The 22,419-nt window shown below is 37.4% G+C and overlaps 1 protein-coding gene across 1 annotated transcript in view; it reads left to right on the top strand.

Annotated features, from left to right (window-relative positions):
- Positions 1 to 478: 478 nt before the first annotated feature.
- The window catches only part of rad50 (RAD50 homolog, double strand break repair protein), a 28,141-nt gene continuing 6,200 nt past the window's right edge, over positions 479 to 22,419 (top strand). The window contains exons 1-24 of the mRNA XM_059352420.1: positions 479 to 570; positions 2,365 to 2,498; positions 2,733 to 2,816; positions 3,239 to 3,390; positions 3,508 to 3,693; positions 3,859 to 4,063; positions 4,241 to 4,369; positions 5,833 to 5,998; positions 6,383 to 6,441; positions 6,731 to 6,865; positions 7,003 to 7,209; positions 8,225 to 8,407; positions 8,520 to 8,677; positions 8,767 to 8,942; positions 9,185 to 9,422; positions 12,573 to 12,762; positions 12,875 to 13,001; positions 13,641 to 13,834; positions 14,718 to 14,828; positions 15,392 to 15,484; positions 15,750 to 15,863; positions 16,165 to 16,292; positions 16,482 to 16,583; positions 16,900 to 17,022. Coding sequence (XP_059208403.1) covers positions 2,370 to 2,498; positions 2,733 to 2,816; positions 3,239 to 3,390; positions 3,508 to 3,693; positions 3,859 to 4,063; positions 4,241 to 4,369; positions 5,833 to 5,998; positions 6,383 to 6,441; positions 6,731 to 6,865; positions 7,003 to 7,209; positions 8,225 to 8,407; positions 8,520 to 8,677; positions 8,767 to 8,942; positions 9,185 to 9,422; positions 12,573 to 12,762; positions 12,875 to 13,001; positions 13,641 to 13,834; positions 14,718 to 14,828; positions 15,392 to 15,484; positions 15,750 to 15,863; positions 16,165 to 16,292; positions 16,482 to 16,583; positions 16,900 to 17,022 — 3,389 coding nt within the window. The 5' untranslated portion in view covers positions 479 to 570; positions 2,365 to 2,369. The remainder of the gene's footprint in view (positions 571 to 2,364; positions 2,499 to 2,732; positions 2,817 to 3,238; positions 3,391 to 3,507; positions 3,694 to 3,858; positions 4,064 to 4,240; positions 4,370 to 5,832; positions 5,999 to 6,382; positions 6,442 to 6,730; positions 6,866 to 7,002; positions 7,210 to 8,224; positions 8,408 to 8,519; positions 8,678 to 8,766; positions 8,943 to 9,184; positions 9,423 to 12,572; positions 12,763 to 12,874; positions 13,002 to 13,640; positions 13,835 to 14,717; positions 14,829 to 15,391; positions 15,485 to 15,749; positions 15,864 to 16,164; positions 16,293 to 16,481; positions 16,584 to 16,899; positions 17,023 to 22,419) is intronic.

The raw sequence follows: 22,419 nt of genomic DNA, 5'->3' as shown, positions 1-22,419 counted from the left end.
TGAATGAATCTGAAAACTTTCACAGAATGACTGCACTAGAGCACAAACTTTATTACTGTATAAACTGTATCTACCTAAAAAAAAATGGAAATTGCTTAGTGATACAAACCCCAACAACAAATAAACAAAACAAGACAATTAAACAAACTATACACCGTACATTATAATAGGTACAAAAAAAATAAAAGCAGCAAATAGTCGTATATAAGTGTAATTTTAACAGAACAGACTGCGTGAGAGATAAAGATCATCATTGACTGACCTGAGCCGACCTTTGATCATAGAAATAGAATGAATAGATGACGCTCTTATCTTAAAGCTGCATATTGGTAATCATTTGCTCCTTTTTGTGCAGTTAAAATGATTTCCATTACAAAATTGATGAATTGAAAGGGTAAATAAGCATTTACAGTGCACACACTCGATGACAAAAAAAGCTACATATTCGTCGAGGTCGGATTACCGCTCTATATGTTGTAGTTCCCACTACCGGAAGTCGTCAGACGTCGCCAAGTCACATTTCCCACAGCGCGAAAACTACTTTCATGCCTGGACCATAACAACACTGAGGTGAGCTGAATTCGTAGCATATACACGACTGGAGACCACTGCAACTCGTGAAAATATTTTTTGTTGTACTGCATGGAGGTGCACTCTGTTGGACAGGGAGTCGCTAGCTGTCAGAGACTACAACGTAGCAGAAAGCCAAACGTTGTTAGCTAGCTGCATTAGCCGCTGTAATGTTAGCTTCCCATAACGTGTCACCCATACAAAGTCTATCATTATTGCCCTTTGATCCAACCAAACTTGAAACCGGCCAAATTTGTTTCTCCTCTCCACGCAATAGTAACCGTAATATACGCTCTTTATTTCAGAAAGAAGTCATATCAACTCCATATGTAACAACCTATTGGAATAACCTTAACTGGAAAAAGATCTGGAATTTCCCTGCTAGATATATAATCAATAATAAGGTCAAAGAACTATCTTTTAAGATAATTCACAGAATTTACCCATCTAAAGTTTTTTTTTTTTAACAACGATTTAAGAAAGACATAGACTTAAACTGCTCTTTCTGTGAAGATGTTTTTCATTTATTTTGGTCTTGCTCTTTCTCAACTAAATTATGGGAAGATATTTGTAACCTGATTTACCTTTCGATTGAACCTCATTTGTCCCTGTGCTTTGAACATATACTGTTTGGTTTCACTGACTTTCCTTTTCCAAAAGATATGCCAAATGGCATATCCATACATGCAAAATATATGCCAAATGGCATATCCATAAATGTCGTTATATTAATCAAAAACCTCTCTTTCTTGTGTTTGAAAATGAAACCAAACAATATATTAAGTCTATTAGGAAATCTACCAACATGAAAGCTATAAAAACTTTGAATTTATGTACACTTTACAATGTTTTTGTATGAAAGCTTGCCTCTGTATTGTTGAAACAACCTGACAGCGTTTTGTTGGTGTATTGTCTTGTATTGCACCATGTTGCTTTAATAAAGTTTTAAAAAAATAAAAATAATAATAATTGCACAGGTTGCTCTTGCTTACAATAAACTGTTTTATTTAACCCAATAAACTCAACACATTAAATAGTGTTAATTTGCTGAACATCAATAAGCTGAACACTGAGTTTTTCTATAATAAATCTTTAATTTTAGTGGAGTTCGTAAAGTAAGTTTGTTACGATATTTGTTTGTAACGATAAATTATAGTTTTTTGACATCTATGAATCAGATAGCTTTCCAGAATTATTTGTATTAACGTAACGAAACTGTGCAGTTAACGACTAAACCAAGAGACTGTTTGAAATTTAGGTTATATAGGGGCCTAGACTATGTTACAAACAAGTGACAGTTTGAAACGTGAAACTTGTTTTCCTTTAATCTGTCAACTTTTTGTAGAACGCTATCACTAAACATGTTTTTTGTTCTTTAGATAGAAATAGAATACTGAATAGAAATGATCAGTATACCGTACAGTGTGTATATACAGTAAAGTTTATAAATATGTAATAAACAGCTTAAAAATGCTTACATTAGATTAGATTAAGACTTTTCTAAGATTCAAATGTCTTTTTGATGACACAGTCAATGTTTTGTTTAAGTTTTCAGTATGTTACTTCTTCATATCTTGCATGATAAGGAATGGTAAACTGACAGCAACGTCAAAACGAATTGCCTCAGTTGGCAGATCAACTGATACCACTGGTGACCGCGATAGTCATGATACACTGTAGTTGCAGATTCATTTTTATATGCCATTGCAAATTGCAAATGTTGTATATGCTTTTCAGTTCAGTCTGATTTGAATTCCCTGTCTCTCTTTTTCTTTTTCTTTCTCTTTCGGATAGCAACAATGTCAAAGATAGACAAGATGAGCATCCTCGGGGTGAGGAGCTTCGGGATTGAGGATAAAGACAAACAAGTCATCTCTTTCTTCACTCCCCTGACTGTGCTGGTTGGACCCAATGGAGCAGGAAAAACGGTATGAGAGCACACTTTGACAAGAGCAAAGGTTGACTGTGAAGCATGACCTGCAGAGCATGAACAAGAAAGTTGACAGTATGCATTGGGATTAGGCTAGCTGGTCTGGTGGTTTGTGCTCCCCTTTTCATATTTTTGAAGTAGCGGTGAAGCGAAAGGAATATTTAAAAAGGATAACTACACCTCTCATGTTTTGATTCTTGTACAATATGACCCTTTTGTTTTCTGTTTCCAGACTATTATTGAGTGCCTTAAGTATGCAACATCAGGAGAACTTCCACCTGGGTCTAAAGGAGGTGCATTTGTTCATGATCCAAAGGTGAAGTCGCTTTCTTGAACTTTACTACTAATTATGCAGACATCATATATGATATAATTTCCACCGGTTGACTGAGTACTAGTATTCTTTTAACACTGAAAATATACTTTTCTCACAATAATGTGTAGTCTCATTAACACTGAAAATATTATAAAAAGAAATGTTTTCTGAAGTAAATTGTTTTTATCTACCTAGCTATCATAACATGTACTATCAAGATTATAAATTTGGATATTTTAGCTAATCAATCTAGGAATTTTACTATTTCAATGATGGGCAAATGGGCAAATTTGTTTCTATGTTTTTTTACTGTCCTTAATATTTTTATCCAAACCTCACAATTCCTGTCTAAAGCCGCTGTCAGATGAGGATTGCTGAGGCATGTGCTTTGTTAAAGTGAATTCATGCTGTGTTTATTCCAGGATGCCCATGAAACGGATGTGAGAGCACAGATTCGACTGTTATTCACCGATGTCAACGGAGAGAAAGTGACTATCCATCGCTCCATGTCCTGCACTCAGAAGGCAAAGAACTACTCCTTCAAAAGCTTGGAGCAGGTCATTACCAGAATGAAGTAAGCCAGGGTCGCACGTTTCTTTAGTACTTTCTTTAGTTGTTTATTGTTTGTAACTGACAATAATGTGAAATGACCCCTTTTCTTTACACGTGACCTCCATCATCATTCATCCAGAGATGGTGAGAAGGTGAGCTTGTCGTCAAAGTGCGGCGAACTGGATCGGGAGATGATTTCTGCACTGGGTGTGTCAAAGCCTGTGCTGAATAATGTCATCTTTTGTCACCAAGAAGAGTCCAACTGGCCACTTTGTGAAGGCAAAGCACTCAAAGACAAGTTTGACTCCATCTTCGCTGCAACCAAGTAAAGACCACTCATTCTTAGACTTTTGTGTCATTTTTTTTTTTCAAATTTAGCATCATATTACCTCAAATTATTCTAAAGCAAAAATTGTAACCTGCATATGCTATTCAGATACTGCTATTAGAAGGGAAACTCTTCATTACCATCTCTTTGTGTTTCTCCAAGGTATATCAAAGCTCTGGAGACAATGCGTCAATTACGTCTCAAACAGAGTCAAACAGTCAAAGAGTGTCAGGTGGAGCTGCGCTACCTGAAGCAGAACAAGGAGAAAGCCCAGCAGATCAGAGAGACCGTGGCCACCAAGGAGGCTCAACTGATGGCCTCTAGAGAGAGCGTCCAACAGATAGAGAACCAGATTGATCCACTAGATGTTGGTTGATATAATAATATATATAATAATAATAATAGCTTTATTTATATAGCACATTTCATGCAGACATGCAGCCCAAAGTGCTTAGCAATACAAGTCAGATGAAAGTCAACAATTACAAGAAGTAATTTTAACAGTGGCACCTCTTAATTTGTTAATTTGAATATCAATTTTCAGAATCGACTGACGGATATTGACACAAAACTTGGGAAAGTGATGAAGTTGGACAACGACATCAAAGCTTTAGACAGCAGGAAGAAACAGATGGAGGAGGACAACAAGGAGCTGGAGGAAACAATGGAACAGGTAACAGAAATATGTAGTATATACACGCATGTAAACACAAGGTTTTTGTTTTTATGATGTAAAAAATTAGACTTTGCTAATGTATGTCAGAGCTAAAGACTATTAAACTCACTGAAGAAAAAAGCTAGAGTTCAATGCCTGGATGCAAGTTTATTTAGGAAAGAGAAAGGGAGGAAACACTGGTTCCAACACTTAAATCACCGCTCACACTCCACAGATAACACTAGTTGTGAACACATCGCATTGGCTAAAATGTTTTTGGAAACTTGACAAGATGCTTAAAAATATTTAAGGATGGATTTATTTAAAAAAATAAATAAAAATAAGGTGAGATAGAAACTGAAATGCATGCATGAATGAATATAAAAAGGTTGAAAAAAGGAAAACACTGTCTCTATCTGAGGGTTTATTTTGCTTAACACCTGCTTTATAACACCCCAGCCTCCATTCAGTAAGTATCATTAACATAAAGGGAACCTAACAGAAACACTGCAGATGGTGAATGAGGTTGTAATTCTGTAATCACATTCCTGCTCATCACTGGCCTGCATTGATATGAATGTCTTTTTCGACTGTGGGATGGTTCTGCTCCTCTGCTTTACAGGAGATGGGAATTCCTCCATCTGTCTGTGTTTCTCAGTTGTGTTTGAAGAGTGTTTGTTTTTGTCTGAGAGAGGGAAAATACCAGCAAATGAGTGCCCTTTTGCGTATGTGTTGCTGCATTTTTTTGTGAGTGACTTGAGGTACATAAGTATATAGTAATAGATAGATAGATCGATATGGAATACTATGGAATTTGGACCTAAAAATCTCACTAATAATCATATATCCTAGCCCTTTATCACAGGACCATAAAACATAAGTTAGATGACCTTCTTTAGTTTAGTATATACAGTCGTGGAGAAAATTCTTAGACCATTTTCTTCAATTTCTTGTTCATTTTAATGCCTGATACAACTACTTTGTTTGGAAAAATATAATGATAACATCAGATTGCTTGATAATAACCAAACTCATTGTCAAGAAAACCACGGAAAATGGCTAGATATCAGCTCTTAAATTATACTCTATTTTTGCTGTTATCATTATATTTGTCCAAACAAATGTACCTTTAGTTGTACCAGGCATTAAAATGAACAAGAAATTAGAGAAAACAAAGGTGGTCTAATCCCCCCCCCCCCCATGACTGTATTTTAATCCAAGTTGAAAACAAACTCAATGACACACACCCTTGCATTCTTGTATGTTCTTACAAATCCTATCCCACTCCTCATCATCCAATGTCAAATTGAGATGACTTTCCCATGTCTTCTTGAGAGCGTTGCTTTCAAAGATCCATTGGTGCATATATTTTCATGATGGAGGGGCCACAGTGGAGTCAAACCGCCGACCCTGACAGTTTGCTAAGCTGTACTCATTGAGCTTCAGAGCCACTCTAAGCCAGTCAACTGTGTATGTTGCAGGTGTTCCAGGGTTCAGATGAGCAGCTGCAGGAGATTTACCAGAACCACCAGAGGACGGTGAGGGAGAAGGAGCGGAGGCTGACAGACTGCCAGAAGGAGCTGGAGCGGGCTGGTCGGGAGTGTCAGAGACTCAACAGAGTCAAGGCTGATCTCCTGGTAGAACAAGGTACACACAACGGCACACATGTCACAGTCTATGCATCAGGCTCACTAAGAAACTTCTAAAAACTTTTTGCAAAATAGCAGTTTGCCTGACTTTTCAAGCACACCTTACATCCATATTTATAACTAAATGTTTTCCGTTCTTGGTGTATTTTTGGTGCAGCATTATTTAGTAGCATGCATCCCCGAGTGCACTGGCAGAATGTCAGAATCAATCCTAGAAACAAGTCCGAGAAGGACTTGAAATACTCTGCTGTTAAAAAAAAAACCACACAAAAAATAGAACAAAATCAATGATGGATACAAGGAAGGATGGACAGACATTTGGATTAAGAGAGGCATCTCCTGAAAACTAGATCAGCTGCTGAAATCCCACTCTCTTTCCCAGGTCGTCTACAGCTAGAGGCTGACCGCCAGACTCAAAACATCAAGAACCGAGACACTCAGGTGAGAGGGAAAAATCTACCTCTATGCACTTGTACTGCGGCATTGAACGCACTCTTAGCTGTCAGTTTGGAACAGATGCACTTACATTTTTGATGACATCTAGCTCTTGTTCCCGTGGCAGTCAAATAGACTTATTGTATGTCACTTGGGACAATGGTTACTGCCAAATGAATGTAATGTAAAGCACACCCTCTGACACACGTGGATGCTTCGATGCGTTATAAAATAAAAAAAATCTCTATCACTTTTAAATATGTTTGATGCAAGTACTCCCATGTCTCTTTCTTAGGTTCGCTCTCTGTCGTCCTATCTGGAGATGGAGGGTTATGACCGTCCACCCTTCACCACTCTTCAGCTCGAGAGTTTTAATCGTCACGTCACACAGAGACTGGAGCAGGAAAAGGAGACCCTCAGTCAGGCTATGGTAAGAAATTATTTGGGGGTTTTTTTTAAAGACGAAAAAGGTCACAACATTTCACTACCCACACTGTTTATATTTGACACCACAGAGATGATGTGGGCTCATGCCTGATTCCTCCTCTTATTATTCTCTCCTTTCAGACGAACCTGCAGGAAAAAGAACAGCAGAAGCAGCAGGCCATTGATGAAATGAGAGATAAGAAGACAGGCCTGGAGAGAACCGTGGAGTTGAAGAGGGACCTGCAGGGAAAGAAGCAGCAAGAACTGAGGAACATCAAGGCCGAGCTGCAGAGGCTGGAGGGCTCGTCTAGCCGACTGCAACAACTGGAAAATGATCTGGCTAAAGCGGTGGGTGCACACACAACGGCTATGATAAAGTGATCTTTACAAGACATGAAAATGCAAAAGCAATACAAGACAACAACTGAACCAACTCACTACAACTGAGATAATCATCAACATCAAAAAGAAGAGTATATGAATCAGTCAATCAATCAGACTTTATTTGTATAGCACTTTTCATACAAGAGAGATGCAACACAAAGCGCTTTACATAAAAAAGGAGAAAATAACAATAATAATAATAAAAAGATAACGAAACATAGAAACAAGCAAACACCCTCCGCCCAACCCTCCATCCCACCCTTCCTATTAGAAAAAAAAGCACAAACTGAGGAACTGAGGAAGCGCCATCTCAACATGGAGCAGTGAGGAAACACTGGAGGCAGGTTAGAAATAAAGTAAGATAAAATAAAATAAAATAAGATAAAAATATATATATATATATATAATAATAAAAAAATAATTAAAAAAATAAAAGTCAATTATAACAATGGAAAGTTAAAAAAAACAAAAACAACCTAGATAAAATAGCTAAAACAATAAATGAATCATTAAGAAATAGAGCATGATAATATATGTATATATATATATATATATATATATACAAATAGACTAATAAATAGTAGCAAATAAATCAATTAATAAAAGAGAAGATGTTATAACACGAAGATGCATGAGCAAAAAAATCTCTAAAATTGGTTCAGGTAAAAGCCAAATTAAAAAGAATGAAAACAACCACTTGATGGCTCCAGAGAGGCTTTGAACAAATATAAATATATATCAGAAAAAGTATAGAATATTCAATGAATTGTAGTTAGAGTGTAGCATCATCTGAAACATATACAGTTTAACTATTTAAAAGACAAACCATGAAGAAAAGTTTTTCCAGTCTGAAGGAGCCTGAAACATAAATGTTCTCTTTCAAATTGCTTAACTAACTTAAGTAAGAATTGTATAGAGTGCCTTAAATGCTATAATGAAGAATAAGAGTGTGTGTATGTGTGTATGTTTACATCCTCAGGAGCGTGAGCTGCAGAGCGCAGTTCAGAGCTCCAATGTGGACGAGCTGAAGGCCGAGGTTGTGGAGCTCCAGAAAGAAAAGGCTGAACTCGACCGCACACAGCGACAGCTCGATCAAGAGATGGGGGTGCTCAACACACACACCACAGCACGCACGCAGGTGGACATGCTGAAAAAGGACAAGGTAATGTGTAACCTAAGGTCCCTGTAATGCAGCTGGTGTTGAACATTCTCTTCCTCGCTGTTCTCAGACTTGAGCCAGAATCACCTCTCATCTTTCCTCTTCGTTCCTCCAGACAGAGAAGGAGGAGCAGGTTCGTAAGATCAAATCTCGTCACAGCGAGGATCTGGTGTCTTTGCTTGGCCACTTTCCCAACAAGAGAGAGCTGGAGGACTGGATCTACGCCAAGTCCAAGGAAATCAACAATACCAGAGACAAACTTGCCAAGCTCAAGTGAGTAGTTATTTACATTAGAGTCCACACATAAGAAAATAAGAAATAGTGGAAGTGATCACAAGCATTATGATTTTAATTATTCTCAGTAAGGACCTGGCATCAAGTGAGCAGAATAAAAGCCACATTGCTTCTGAGGTGCGGAAGAAGGAGCAGCAGTTAGCCAACGATGAAGAGAAGTTCTTCAACGTGTGTGGCAGTCAGGATCTGGAGCAGGACCTGGGCAAACTGCGAGAAGATCTGGAGAAGATCTCCAAAAACAGAGGTGAATAGGCTTGGGCAGTATCCATTTCCCTTTCCAAGATTTCCTTGGGGTATACTGTACATTAAGGTATTCTGTGTGTATGTAAACCCCAACAACTTTCTGTTGTATCTGGCTTTAGTATTGGAAGCGTCGCTACCCCGAAACAAATGACTGTACTGTGTAACAGTGGTCCAGGTGGTAGAAGTCGTATAAATGAAGATATAATACACTTTTTCTCTCTTTCTCCACCTGTGTGTTTACAGCCATGCTAGCTGGAGCCACAGCAGTGTACACTCAGTTCATCAGTCAGCTGACAGAGAAGGGAGAGCCCTGCTGCCCCGTGTGCCAGCGGACGTTCCCCTCGGAGCCTGAACTGCAGGAAGTTATTAGTGACATGCAGTCTAAACTCCGCCTGGTGCCAGAAAAGCTGAAAAACACAGAACATGACCTGAAGAGGAAGGAGAAGAAGAGAGATGAGATGACAGCTCTCAGACCTGTCAGGTATGCAGAAAGGCAGCCAGACAGAGATTGTGTAATAGTGCAACAAGTGTTCTGGACTCTCAGGAATATCAAAAGCTTTTTGGCATACACACAAAGCATAATGCTTTTTTTTCTCCATCCTCCCAGGACTACTTCTGTTGCTTTTTGTGAGTGCAACACCACTTTTTGCCAATGTGTGGGCCTGTAAAGCCCTTTGGGATGACAGCATGTGATTCTAGGCTCTAGCAAGCTACATAAACATGATTTTTTTTAAATCTATGGTTACCAGAAGGCTAAGCTATGAGCAACATTTTCTCTAAATCTCTGACAAGTCTGTCTTTCTTTTTTTGTTGTTGCATTGCACTGTAAGGGGTTGTTACTGATGCTTTCTGTTCTGTTGTCACTTATTGGAAATATAACATTTCATATAGGCGAGGTGTGGCGCCTGGGTAGAGCGTGCAAGGCAAGACATGATGTGGATAAGATTGCAGAAATGTAGCGATTTTGTGGCCAGTTGAGAGATCAGCAGATTGAGATTGTTTGGTTGTCATGGGGACGGTTTAGTTGTTTCTTAGTCATGAGTTTCTGTTTATCTGTAAAAGCAATGAAGATGATGAATCATCATGTAGAGGAGACTTATTTCACTAATATCAAAGTCATTCAGCTGAGATTTATTGAACTGTTTTGGACATTAATGTCATTTTCTCATATGAACTCCTGACGACAACCAGAGAATCAGGTCCAGAGTTGCTCTTTGTGCTGGAATAGTAACATTTCGCAGGATTTTACACTTTTGAATCAGGCTATCACCATCTGAAGGGGCATGTATGCACATTTGCATTTGTAGAACAGTCCAAAGGAACGGCCTCTCTCTCAAATAACCTGTGGTTGGTTGGCCAAGTTGCATTTTAGATTTTCTAAAAGCTGAAAACAAAGCTAACAAAACAAATCTAGAATATGCTGAAAATATGCTTATTTCTTATGCAATTTATTAATTGGTTGGGCTTTAAAATAAAAAAAATACACAATTTGACAGAGCTCACGGGTGACAGCTTGAAATTGATTGTTTTGTTTACCCTTAAATGTATTCAATTTACAGTGCTATCACACAGAGAAGCACCAAATCCTTACATCAAAGAAGCTGAAACCAATGAATGTGGGGCAGTTGTGCTTCATCAATGAATTCAATAATTACAGCATAATTAAAAAGGCATTATTACGTTCTTCTTAAGGTCCTCAAAGCAAAAAATTAAAAACCGGCACTAAGCAGTGGTGTTATATATTCAGACATGTCCGGTGTGTTCAGGATTGTCTTCCTTCTGTTATGCCCAGAAATACATTTTAAATCAGCTTGAGAATCATCTTCATCAATAAATTTGATTCCCCATTGGAGAATCTTCCAGATACATGAATTACACATCATCAAGGCAATTTAAAATAGTAAACAAAAATCCCTGATGAATACATCCAGGCGCCCAATTGTACACACACAACAGACTGTAGACTCGTCACACTAATAATAGACATTCATCTGTGTTCATTCACGCAGTACGGCATGTAGAGTTCTCAGCAGCCCACCGGGGCTCTGTACCACAAGATTGTTATACTGAATTTGAGTCATGAAATAAATAAGTCATTAAAAATAAATTAAGAGGGTTGGCATCAAAATAAGTCTACTACTGCCATTTGGACAAGTCAGAGTTTGTTTTCTGTGTTTTCCATAACATGTTTTTCTTAAAACGCCTTTTCTGGCAAATCAAGGAGAATTTGAATAACACAGATACTCCATCTGTGTTTTCATTCAGTTATTCATATTCTCCTTGATTTGATTTCATATATTTGCACCATCAAGAACAAGAATTATGGACAAATCATATGAAATTTTCATATTACTTTGGATAAAATGTTTGCTTTTTGATTAGGAGCATATGAGTAAACTTCCCATGTGCTTTTCCAAGGAGTAGAGCAGAGGTTTTATGACCTTTATCCCACTAGATGGAGCCAGTTTCTTACATGACAGAGATTTTATCGCTGGTTTTCTCCACTGGCTTTTCATAACCTGAGCAGAACCCCATCATTCAGATTGGAGAACCAGTTAAAATTGTAGAGGGAAAGCTCATTCAGAAGAAACTAATATATAAAGTACAAAGCATAAATGTGGATTTAATTGACTGAGCGGACCAAAAATGCCTGCAACCACATTGTATATTTGGAGTATGGTGTACTCGGGGACCTAGAAAGCTTACGTTAAACATATTATGTAATTTTCTATCAACAAAATATCTTATCACAAGACCAACTCTTTTTTTTTCTAGTTTCCTTTTTGTGGCTTTTATCAGCGGATTTAGATTATTTAGTTGCCATGGTTTACGGTTTCGCTGTTTGTTATCACTTTCTGTTAATCTGTAAAATCGATGAAGATATACACATACTGGAAGTACCACATTTGCTTCAGGCAAGGGGTGGTGCCCAGGATGCAGATAACACTGCAGCCGCAGAGCTGGTTGATCAGTCAATCCTAATTAAAAATAGTATTTTGTCGTTGCTTGAATTATATATTTATATTTATTATTGACGATTTTGGCTTTGGCCCTCACTGACAGAAATTCCCAAATCTTGTTGTTTCTTGTTGAAATGACCTCAGTTGTTTTATATCCTTCCATTTTCCTTCCAGTCGCATTATAGAAATGTCATAAACATGCCCAATTGCTCGCTGTAAATTCTCCATACAGAGACCTGCTCTTTTCATACAGACATTAGACTGACTTTGTACCAAGGAGCTGTTGTAAAATCTGTTTAATGTCCAGTGCAATTAATTCAGTTGTTTGCATTTTCACATACAGCTCCTCTGGGTAATGTCTAGATAAGTTCAGGGTTGCAGTCCATGTCTATTTTCATTAATTAGGCCTTCTTTGAGCCTTTTAGATTAGGTGTACCTTTTAGGATATCAAATCTTAGACAATTATCAAATATCTTGGTGTTGAAGCTTGTGGTGGGGGCATCCACAGGAGGTTTCAGAGGAAACTTCCCTGAATAACAGCAGGGAGTCAAACAAGAGAGAAGTTGGATGACAGTAAATGTAGCATCCACCTTTTATTCTCTGCTTTATTTAAAGCAGTTAAATACAGATACATTTCAAATTGTATCTCTCCTCTCTTTCATGGCTTCCAGGCAGTCCATTGTGCAGGTTCAGGAAAAGGAGTTGCCTGAGTTGAGAAACCGCCTGCAGACTGTGAACAGAGACATCGAGAGACTGAAGGGCGGCGTGGAAGAGCAGGAGACTCTGCTTCGTACCCTGATGTCAGAGGAGGAAACAGCCAAGGCGTGTCTGCAGGACATATCTCTCATGGACAGATACCTGGTAACGTCCTTCTCACTCTTTTTGATCGCAGTCAGTTCCTGGCTGATCTTTCCAAAATGTCTGTGCATCTCTGTCTTCCTCAAGTCTTTCTTCACCTTACTGTTTTTTCCAGATGGATCTTAAAGAGCTGGAGAGGAAAATAGCTCAGCAGGCAGCCAAACTTCAGGGAGTAGACCTGACCAGAACCATCCAGCAAGTCAGTCAGGAGAAACAAGAAACTCAGCACAAGCTAGACACCAGTAAGATGCCATTAGATAGCCATACCCATTTCTTATGTTGCAGTTTTGCCACCACTGTTATTTGACTCATCTTAAATCGTCTGTGTTGATGGTAACTAGTCAGTTGAAGCAATGCATTTCTCGGTGTGTCCTTTATTGACTGAGGAAAGCTGACTCCTTCTGCTCACACAGCCATGCTGTCAGACCCTACATGTACCAGGATGCATTGCACACAAATGTCTGACACCCAATATTCAGTGTTTTTGTGACAAAAATACTCACTTAATGGTCATCTGCCCTCTCTGCCCTGCTGTCCTGGTTGTCTTTTCCATTCTGAAGTCCAAGTGAGGAATAAAACTTTAATGCGTAGTAATGCACACATGGGATTTCTCGGGACTGAAGACAGCATTCAACTAAAAATGTCCAAAAAGTGCAGTCAACAACAAAACAAAACATCTTGCAGCAGCCTTTTTGGTCGTTGTAGCACACATTTAGGAATGTATTGCTTCAATCTTCTCGTAAACACTCTCAACTTAAAAGTTTACCACTACCACAAACTACATCCTCCAAAATGATCATCAAGTCTAATTAACACCTCTTAAACAGTTTCAACTAAAACATTTTTCTTTTCTTTTTCTCTTTTTTTTTGGTGACCTGCAGCCTCCAGCAAGATGGAGCTGAAACGTAAGCTGATCCAGGACCAGCAGGATCAGATTCAGATGCTGAAAAGTGCTGTGAATGAGACGAGAGCAGAGAAACTCCAGCTGAACAGTGATATGCAGAAACAGCAGCAGCTGGAGGAGCAGTGTGTCGAGTTCACCACTGAGATACAGGCCTTCACCAGGGACATCAGGGTACATTTTATTGTTCTGGTTCTTGGAAGATGTTGATGAAGAGACACTAAAATATTGTAGATCACACAAAATATCCAAGGCACAACATTTTTTGTAGTGTTTGAGTGCTTAAGGCTAATTTATAACGTTAGATACGGACAGAGCCTTTTGCCCGTTCTTTGCATTCTTTTCGGCCATATTTGTGCACTTTTTCTGATAGCTTAGGGACACACATGAACGGAGCAGCCCCACCGGAAATCGGTCATTATAAACTTCTGTCCCTCAGCTGCCCTGCCCTCTAGTGGATATGTTGATTCACTTCCATGCCAACATACAGGTGCATCCCAAAAAAATAGAATATCATAGAAAAGTTTATTTGTGTCAGTAATTCAATTCAAAAAGTGGAAATAACACATTATATAGATCCATTACACATAGAATGAAACATTTCCTGTCTTAATTTATTTATTTTTTCTAATTATAATGATAATGGCTTACATTAAATGAAGACCTAAAATTCAGTGTGTCAAAAAAAATGTAATATTACAAAAGACCAATTTAAAAAAAGTATGTTTAATATGGAAATGTTGGCCTCTGAAAAGTATGTCCATCTATATGCACTCAATACCTGGTTGGGTGTATTTGACCATTGGAAATGGACTTTTCCATGATATTCTAATTTATTGAGATACACCTTTAACATTGTTTCAAATGGCGGTATCTATTTTCATTCTAAATTAAGCTTAATGAGAGTGTGATGCACATTTTGCAGATCTCTATTCCAAACACACATTTCTGCATTTTCATTCTTTCTTTTTGGATGGTTAGAAAAGTAAAAAAGTAAAAGTAAGTCTCTCTTAATATACCATGATGTCCCTTTTTCTCTTACCTTATGTCAAATCAGGAAGCAAAGGAACAGCTGTCCCCTTTGTCTGCTGCTCTGGAGAAGCTGCAACAGGAGAAGCAGGAGCTGGTGGAGCGCAAGAGGCAGAAGCAGGAAGAGGGGCAGGAGAAGGTGGACACATTCTCACTTTTGTCTCTTTGTCACTGTACTCTTTCTCTGTAATGAAAACTCAGCAGAAATCTAACAACAAACTGTGGTTTCACTCACATGGTAATGAACAGGGTAAATTATATCCTCCTCTTCTTGTTATCTCTTTCTTCTTTTAGTATTACTTCCTCTAGCTCTCGAACAGGAACAGGAACGGCTAAAGATGTCCCTTTTCTGTGCTTCCTGTTTATTTTCAGTTTCCATTTCCTATATATTTAATAGTGAAACATTAATATTCAAAAGTGAATCGGCAATATTTTAAAAAGCCCACACAGTTACAGACTCAATTTGAATTAAAAAGCAGTTGCAAAGGTGTACCTAATAAAGTAACAAGTGGCACCACAGTTAAAAAAATGTAACAGCTAACATAGTTAATATAAACAAAGTAACATTTATTGATAATGATCAGTAAAAGCATTTCTACAAGAAATAATGGATGACTAAAAGGGATGTACTAAAATCAGTTTTAAATAACTTTTGCTGCTTATGATGTATCCTAATCTTTATAAACACTTTGCCTCCGACAGATTAATGCCATTAAAGACAAAGTGAAGGCGATCAGCACCTTGGAAAGAGACGTAACCAAATATGTCGATGATGGCAAAGACGAGTACAAAGAGGTAATATGTTTTTCACTATCACACCTCCATTGTTCATCTTGTGATGGACATTGCATACACATTGTTATTATAAAAGGTAAATGTAGACTGTTTTCATTCTTTTTGACACGCCAGCTTTCTTTTTTCTTTGAATAACTTTTGTTTTGTCATTGTTTTCTTTCTTTTTTTAGCTGTAGAAGTTTGTTTGTTCTGTTGGATTATTCATTTTTAATAAACAAGTACTAAACAACTTTATTGACATTGTCTGTTGTTGTTGTTGCTGCAGCAAAAAGAGTCGGAGCTTCAAGAAACCAACACTCAGCTCCACGAGGCAGAGAAGTATAAAGAGAAGATCAACAAGGAGATGGGAAACATCCGTCAGGACATAGACACCCAAAAGGTACAGCGTCCAGAGTCATTATGTCTTCATTCTCATCTCTTTGCATCTTTTCTTTAAGTTCAATCCACTTTTGTACTGGTTGGTGCAAATAAGGCCTTAGTTATTTACCTTAACTGTTGATGTTGCAACCAGCACTGTATGTATTGTAACTGTAACACATGGGCTTGTGGCCTTCTTAAACCCTGAAGACTTACTCAGCTCCTCTACTGTTGTACACTGTTGGAACTGAAGATAAGTAGGCCTCTACCTGCAAAACATTAAAAAAAATAACTTTTTCTTTAAAAAAAAAAAAAAATCTTAGGTCCAGGAGCGCTGGCTGCAGGATAACCTGACCTTGAGGAAACGTGTTGAGGAGCTGAAGGAGGTTGTGGCTAAGCGTGAGGTTCTTATGAAAGACATGGGCAACATGCAAGTCTTCGAGCTTCGCCAGTAAGAGCACTACACCTTTATTAATCATCTGTAAGGTCAATACATTTGATAGAGTGACTGAAGGGAAGCAAGCTGCACAGAGTGTAACTCTTCATGTCATCTTTAATCTCTTTTGTCATTTCAGACTGGTAGTAATATTAGAAGTTAGCTGCAATGTTTTCACATAATCACTTTTCTGTGGTTGTCCAGAGAACGACGTGAATCTGAACGCAAGTTGGAAGACTTGAAGAAGAACCGCAGTATTGCAGTCGGTCGGCAAAAAGGCTTCGAGGAGGAGATACTGCATTACAGGTGAGATTTGTAGATCTATTGTTGGATTTACACAGCACAGAGGTTAACTGGATTCAGATGAGATGCTCATTTTTATGCCACTCTTGATATCAAAGCTGACACATGTCACTTCAACTATAGTGCTGAGAAAATAGTGTTTTCCTGTTAACATTTTCATCACTTAATAATAATAATAATAATAATAATAAAGCAACAGAAACACAGGTAGTTGTTTCACTGGCCTATCCAGACGTTTCGCTACACATGCACACTGCTTTTTATTATTAATATTATTTTTCTTGAAATTAACTTCTCTTTTTGAACTGATCATTTGCAGAAAAGAGTTGCGAGAAGATCAGTATGACAAAGCTGATGAGCGCTACAAAAATAAGATGATCATAATGAGGACGACAGAGCTGGTTATTAAAGACCTGGATCTCTACTACAAGGCCCTCGATCAGTGAGTGAACATGTGCACACTTACAGCAGGTATTAGCCACAAAGTAGTAGTATTAAAAAACTAATCAAGGATTCCAATGGTGCATCAGTAGTAACCCTCAGGGCAGGTTGAGCGCATTTTACACGCTTTTCATTCTTTCACTTTTTATAGTTTTGGCTGTGTTTATGCATTTGGCATGAATTTTGATTGTGTATTTTTATTTGATCTTGTTATTGTAAACAGTAGTTACACTCTTAAGGTTGAGTGCTTAAAATGTGACAGTGATCTCACTTACGTTAAAGCATACTATGTGCATTTTATTAAATCTCGGTGTCAGTCTGGGCTTTGGCCTTGGAAGTGATCATTTTTACTACTTTCCACCAGATTGCGTCATTTTGACCGTATTCAGCATATAGAGAAAAAACATTATTTATACACATAAGCCATACACACAAGCATGGTCTGCTTCAAATAAAAAAAAATTGGATCATCTTGAATCACATCAAAGATGCAGCCACCTAGAGAGTTAAAAACAATTATATACACAATTGCAATTGCAGCCAGGTCTATAAAAATGGTGGCATCATGACACAAACCTGCCATACAAAGGGTTATAATATTCAAAATCAATTAGTGTTTGATATAAAAAATTTGGTCAGATGTAGGGAAAAAAATATCAGTACAATGAAAGTAGAATATCATAATGTATAATATTTTTATAGCCTGATTTTAGGAGCACTTTTTTTGTCCTAAGCAGTATAAGTGTGCATACATTTTTTAATGTGAATTATAATCAACAATTTGCTTTCTGAAGTTACAAACCCAGAATTTTGAGACTGGGCCAGTTGCTAGACTGCCCTATATTATTATCACAACAATATCATCCGGTTAGTTAACCTTGTTTCTCACAAGTATGAGGGGGTGGTAGGAGTTTCAGAAACATTTACTTAGCCTGGGAAAGTGGTTATCTATGTATACAATGGTACAAACGGACACGTATCTGAAAGAATAATATCAGCGGTAAACTTCAGAGACAAATCTGACCACATGTGAAAAGGCCTAAAAACAGCTTTAAAATCAATTCATAAATAAGAACAGCCCTGCAGAATAAGATTTCATAGAAACTTTAACATCTACGCTCAGCATTTGAGCTTGTTCTCATAGTTTCCCTGTTATGACGCAACCACCGGTGTCGTCCTCATCAGGCCCCTTTTGAAGTTCAGCGTTCAAACCCACAGAGTTTTTAGGTTGTTAGGTAAAAAGTCACTTGCATCATGGTCGGGAAACGAAGAGTCTGAAGAGTGATGTCAGTTCTCTTGCAACTCCTCCAGACAGTTAGAAATGTCTCAGCTGAAAGGTTCTACAGACAAACTTTATAATTGATTATTGACTATTGACTATAGATCATACTATTTAATAATGAGATGCACACTGATGCAGTGTCACCTCACAGCAAGTATTCAAACTGAATTCAAACCAGCCAACTGGCAGAGTTTTGTTAAATTCTTTGCATATTAAAATTTAGTTTTAAAGAAATTATATCATAATTTTAAAACTCTGAATTTAAACCAACCAGAGACTTGATTCATTAGCAGTTGTCATTATTGCCATAAATGGCCAAATATGCTGCTTTGATTATTAAATACAGTGGAAAAGAAGAAAAACGGAAGTGACCCCTTTCTTTTTTGCGTGGCATGGTTCACATCAGCAGATGCTTCTTGTGAAAAGAAAACTGAAAAAGTTTGAGTGGGCTTTTTTTTTTAGGTCAAAGTAGCTCTACACTTCACTCAGATCTTATCTCATTGATTGGACTCCTGGTTTGCTAACTTCTGACTTAGCTGTTGTTGGCGTCATTAGCCTAAGGGTTCACACACTTTTTCAACCAGCATAATGAATGTTTCATGGATGTGTTCAATAAAGACACAAAATATTATAATTGTTTGTGTGGTATTAGGGTATAGCACATTGTGTTTGTCTATACTGCAAAATCAATGCAGAAAACTAGGTAATTTCAAAGGGTTCACATACCTTTTCTTGCCACTGTATAATGCCACTGTTGACTGCATCTACTACATACCAATAATTTGATTCGGTCCAAATTATTATTTTTTTGTTATTGAAACCATAGCAACTTTAATATTACTTAATTATAAACAAAACATACATGCTCCTCAATAGTTCAGCCATATGACATTTTAAGACAAATAAATTACATTTTAGCCATCTCAGCCTAGCCGACTGAGTTAAATTGCCCACTTGTGATTAAGTGCTTCTCTGAATCAAAATCAGACTTTATTCACCAAGAACATGTGTACAAGAATTTTGTTTTACTTTACGTGTCAGTACTGCAAAAAAAAAAGAAAAGAAATGTGAGAAAAGAATACGACCAGGAAAATTAAGATCAGATATTTAAACAAATATAAGTAAGGGTAGATTATGTGCAAAGATACTAGTACTGTTGACAGATTACAGTCAGTGGTTGGGTAAATATATGTATTTGCACTGTGGACATACAAACAACTGCCTCATTTTTAATCTTCCGTCGCAGATACAGCTTTGTTATAGGTGCAGTTGGTCAAATATACAAACCGTAAGAACGGCTGCTTTAAACCTTGATGGAAGATAAAAGTGGTTATTCTGTGATTCATCTAAATTCTTAAGGCATGATCTGATGCATTTTTCTAGATGTGGTTGAAAGGAGAAGATAGTCGAAGAAGTGGAGTTCAATGCATGTGATTTATTGCACACAACGTCAGATTCATCTCTCACGCAGCAGAATGAATACAAGTACAAGGATGCTGAGGCAATTCATACAGTCGTGTCTCAGTGCAAGATATTCGGGGTACATGAAAAGTTGCTTCACATTGTGCTTACATAGTAAAGTTGTCAACACACGTAATGTATTTATCCGGTGTGTGTCAGCTTATATGGTCAACCTGTCAACATAACTGAAACATCTAAACTCAAGTGGTCAGAGGCACCACAAGTCTTGTTCCTAAGGATCAAGTTTAAGCTTAGCTTATGAATGCATGCTGAGCAGGAACATAGAAACACAGAATATCAAGGCATTTCCCTCCACATCCTCTAGAACAGGTGTTGCACATTCAACGTCAGTAAATAAAGCAGAGCAGTGACGACATTTGTGGCTGAGAGATTATGTGCTGCAGAAGTTGACTTTCCTCTGAAGGTGGATAAAAGTCTGTGCAGCAAGACACGTCATTAGCATTAGTCATGAATTTTGTGCTTTATCTTATAATGCACTAGTGTTGCAGTAAATGACTAATGTGTTTGTTTATCCCTTGGAGCAATATCACATTCAACCAGCATATTTTAATGCATTTTACAGCTGAATCGATTGAGACATTAATCGGTTAGTCAACCAGAAGGAAAATTATAATGATTGATTAATAGTTTAAACAAAAAAAGGTACATTTGTTTGGACAAATATAATGATAACAACAAAAATAGCTGATAAGAGTTTATTATAAGAGCTGATATCTAGACATTTTCCATGGTTTTCTTGATAATAGCCATAATCATTGTTAAGAAAACCATGGAAAATGGCTACATATCAGTTCTTAAAGTAAACCCTTGCTATCTATTTTTGTTGTCATCATTATATTTGTCCGAACAAATGTACCTTTATTTGTAGCAGGCATTAAAATGAACAAGAAATTGAAGAAAACAATGGTTGGTCTAATAATATGACTATATGTATGAGAATCTATGGGGAAAAAAACCCTGATACATAAAATGAATAAAGTTTGAAAATTGACTTTATCTGTCTGTAGAAATCATCAAGAAAACACCCCAATGCCTTGCAAGCACAAAACTATCAACTTTGATTCCTGTAATATGACCACATAATTGGCATATGATTAGCATCATTGCAGTGTGGCATCAGGTTTGCACTGGCTGTGTTGATTTCTGCGATAAACATTTGCAATTCATTGGAAAAAGATCAGCTCAGCAGCATTGCATGAGGAGGCATGTCTTCAAATGTTGCAGAACAGTGTGGGAAATGTTTCAACAACTTGATCCCAAACGAAGCACCAAAAGGTTCTATAAGGACGGGCCTCCACACCTTTGCTCATTATTCCCTCAGGGCAGGTTGAGCGCATTTTACACACTTTTCATTCTTTCACTTTTTTATAGTTTTTGCTGTGTTTTTGCATTTGGCATGAATTTTTATTGTGTATTTTTATTTGATCTTGTTATTTTAAACAATACTTACACTCTTAAGGTTGAGTGCTTAAAATGTGCCAGTGATCTCACTTACGTTAAAGCATACTATGTGCATTTTATTAAATCTCGGTGTCAGTCTGGTCTTTGGCCTTGGAAGTGATCATTTTTACTACTTTCCACCAGATTGCGTCATTTTGACCATATTCAGCATATAGAGAAAAAACATGATTTATACACATAAGCTATACACACAAGCATGGTCTGCTTCTTTTTAGTTTAATTTTTTCCCCAAAAACCATTCTATCATTCCTCTGAAATGTATTCAAAATCAATATGCAGTCGCGGTGGCAACCCATTTGTTTTTTATTATTGGATGTATGAATAATAGACACTAACTATAAAGGCAACTGTGAGAGACAGTAAGGAAGTGTGAGCTCACTGTCTCAGATACCATCTGAGAAGAGGCTGTGTGGGTTAAGGCTTCAGTGTCTGCACCGATGCAGTGTCTGCTATCAAGATTGAAAGCGAGCCTGAGCAGCCTTCCAGCCGACCATACAGCCAGGTCACAGTTTCTGTCTGAATACACAGAAAATGGTTTCTCGGTGAGATGTTTTGATTTGGGAGCGGAAAAAAACCATAATGAAACTCAATGTGTCACTCACTGTGCAACAAATGGATGTGTGTGCAGAATTGATCAAACCCTGAAGACCTGCAGTGTCAAGTACAACCCGGACTCCAAAAGAGTTGGGACGCTGTGTTGAACGACGATAAAATAGAAAATGGTGTATTTTTTTTTTTTTTTTTTAATGTTTGAGCATTAAAATATATTATCTATGTACAGTTTTTTTAATTGGATATATGTCAAAGGATTAGCAAATTATCGCACCCTGTATTATTTAGTCAAAATCCCAACTTTTTTGGAATCAGTGTTGAAGTTAATGTTCCACAGTCAACACATTTCCAAAACATGGCGGCAGTAGTTTGGTGGATAAACACCAGATAAAACTACAAGGTCATAAGTGATTGTGAAATATATTCAGAGATCTGCAGAAAAACCAAAACAGAAGTTATTATATATAATATTATATAACAATATGTAATAACTGAAACTTATAACTAAAACTAAAGAGATTATGTTAAAACTCTTAACCTTAATACAAGCAACAGACAGTAGCCTCTAGCTTTCTGTTTATCTAGTTTTAAGCAAAAATCAATATTTTTTTGGGAATAATT

This window comes from Centropristis striata, chromosome 15, assembly GCF_030273125.1.
Source record: "Centropristis striata isolate RG_2023a ecotype Rhode Island chromosome 15, C.striata_1.0, whole genome shotgun sequence".
Taxonomy (NCBI): Eukaryota; Metazoa; Chordata; class Actinopteri; order Perciformes; family Serranidae; genus Centropristis; species Centropristis striata.
Note: the sequence above shows the minus strand (reverse complement) of the source record. Positions and strands in the feature narration are given on the sequence as shown.